Source organism: Octopus bimaculoides, chromosome 13 (assembly GCF_001194135.2).
Source record: "Octopus bimaculoides isolate UCB-OBI-ISO-001 chromosome 13, ASM119413v2, whole genome shotgun sequence".
Lineage (NCBI taxonomy): Eukaryota > Metazoa > Mollusca > Cephalopoda > Octopoda > Octopodidae > Octopus > Octopus bimaculoides.
The window spans coordinates 34841942-34843601 of record NC_068993.1 but is presented as its reverse complement, the minus strand read 5'-3'; the positions used below and the strand labels follow the sequence as shown (position 1 = coordinate 34843601).

The 1660-nt window shown below is 38.2% G+C and overlaps 1 protein-coding gene across 1 annotated transcript in view; it reads left to right on the top strand.

Annotated features, from left to right (window-relative positions):
- The window catches only part of LOC106868425 (uncharacterized), a 33033-nt gene that overhangs the window by 19072 nt on the left and 12301 nt on the right, over positions 1-1660 (top strand). The window contains exon 2 of the mRNA XM_014913669.2: positions 595-1012. Coding sequence (XP_014769155.1) covers positions 595-1012 — 418 coding nt within the window. The remainder of the gene's footprint in view (positions 1-594; positions 1013-1660) is intronic.

The window sequence follows — 1660 nt, the reverse complement described above, 5'->3', positions numbered from 1 at the left end:
TATATATATATATATATATATATATATATATGGTTCAAGTGTACAGGAAACAAAAGGCAGAGGCAGATGAGGGAACAACAAGCAAGTGTATTACTTTGATGCTCGGGTAAAATGGAAAAGATTTTTGACGTTTTGAACCTACACTCTTCAACAGAAAAGGATGACAGGAAAAAATATGTAGGGGTTAACGGTTTCATATGTATGTATATACATATATGCATCGATGTACATGTGTGTGTGTGTGTATCTTGTCAGCAGAAGCAGTAAGCATCATTAATGAAATTACAAGCCCAGTGATTTTGAATAAAATGCCATGTGATGAATATTCCACCTAAATTGCACAAACAATTCAATCTATCAATGTCACAATCACCATCATAATGTGAATCTGTGATTGGTCTATTAGAAACCTATATCCTATGACGTTAAAGCTCAGAGTGTGAAGTTAAATATAAATAAGTATAAAAAGAAATGACTTTTAACTCAACCCACCATTGTTTTTATAGAAAACTCATCCCTGCCCCACACCAGTCAAATTGTCTCAACTTTATTTCTGTCTGTGACTTTTAATTTGTTAATTTTTTTTTTTTTCAGGTGATGTTTCGTAACTACCGAATGGGAGACATAGAGAAACCTATCGGCTTTGTGTGGTACATCAGCTCTATCAGCCCAGATGTAATAATTGTTAGTGATGAAGACATCCGAGGACTGGTTATGTGTACGCTCCAGGGAGAAGTCATTACCCAGTACAGTGACTATGGCTTCAACCCAAGTGGCCTTTGCCCTGATCCTTATCGTGGTTGTATATATGCCTCCAATGGAGAAGGAAACTGTGTGATTCGACTAACACCTGATCTTGAATATGATGGGGAAATTGTTGGAGCAGCTCAGGGCCTACGTAATCCTTTTGTTGTTAGTCTTTCCTATGATGGACGATTTCTTGTAGTTGCTGAAGATACATGGGATATAGGCGAAGACCTACCAACTCCTATTAAAGTGTTCTCATTACCAGGTAACAACACCATTTTTAGTTGTCATATTACTCATTAGTACAGTGGCCATCCTGGGCTGTTGTTTACAATGTATTTCATCTCATTATATAAGTGGTATAGGCACAGGAATGACTGTGTGGTAAGTTCATTTATCAACCATATGATTCTAGGTTCATGGCACCTTGGGCAAGTGCTTTCTGCTATGGAGTCAGATTGACCAAACCCTTGTGAGTGGAGTTGGTGGACAGAAACTGAAAGAAGCCCATTGTATATATATATATATACATATATTCCTTTACTTGTTTTAGTCATTTGGCTGCAGCTATGTTGGAGCACCACCTTAAAGGGTTTTAGTCAAAGAAATCAACCCCAGGACTTATTCTTTGTAAGCCTAGTACTTATTCTATCAGTCTGTTTTGCCGAACCACTAATATACAGGGACATAAACACGCCAGTATTGGTTGTGAAGTGATGGCGGTGGCGGAATAAACACACACACACACACACACACATGACGGGCTTCTTTTAGTTTCTATCTACCAAATCCATGCCCAAGTCTATAGTAGAAGACACTTACCCAACGTGCTACACAGTGGTGCTGAACCTGGAATCATATGGTTCGGAAGCAAGCTTCTTAACGCAGCCATGCCTATATGTATATATATATA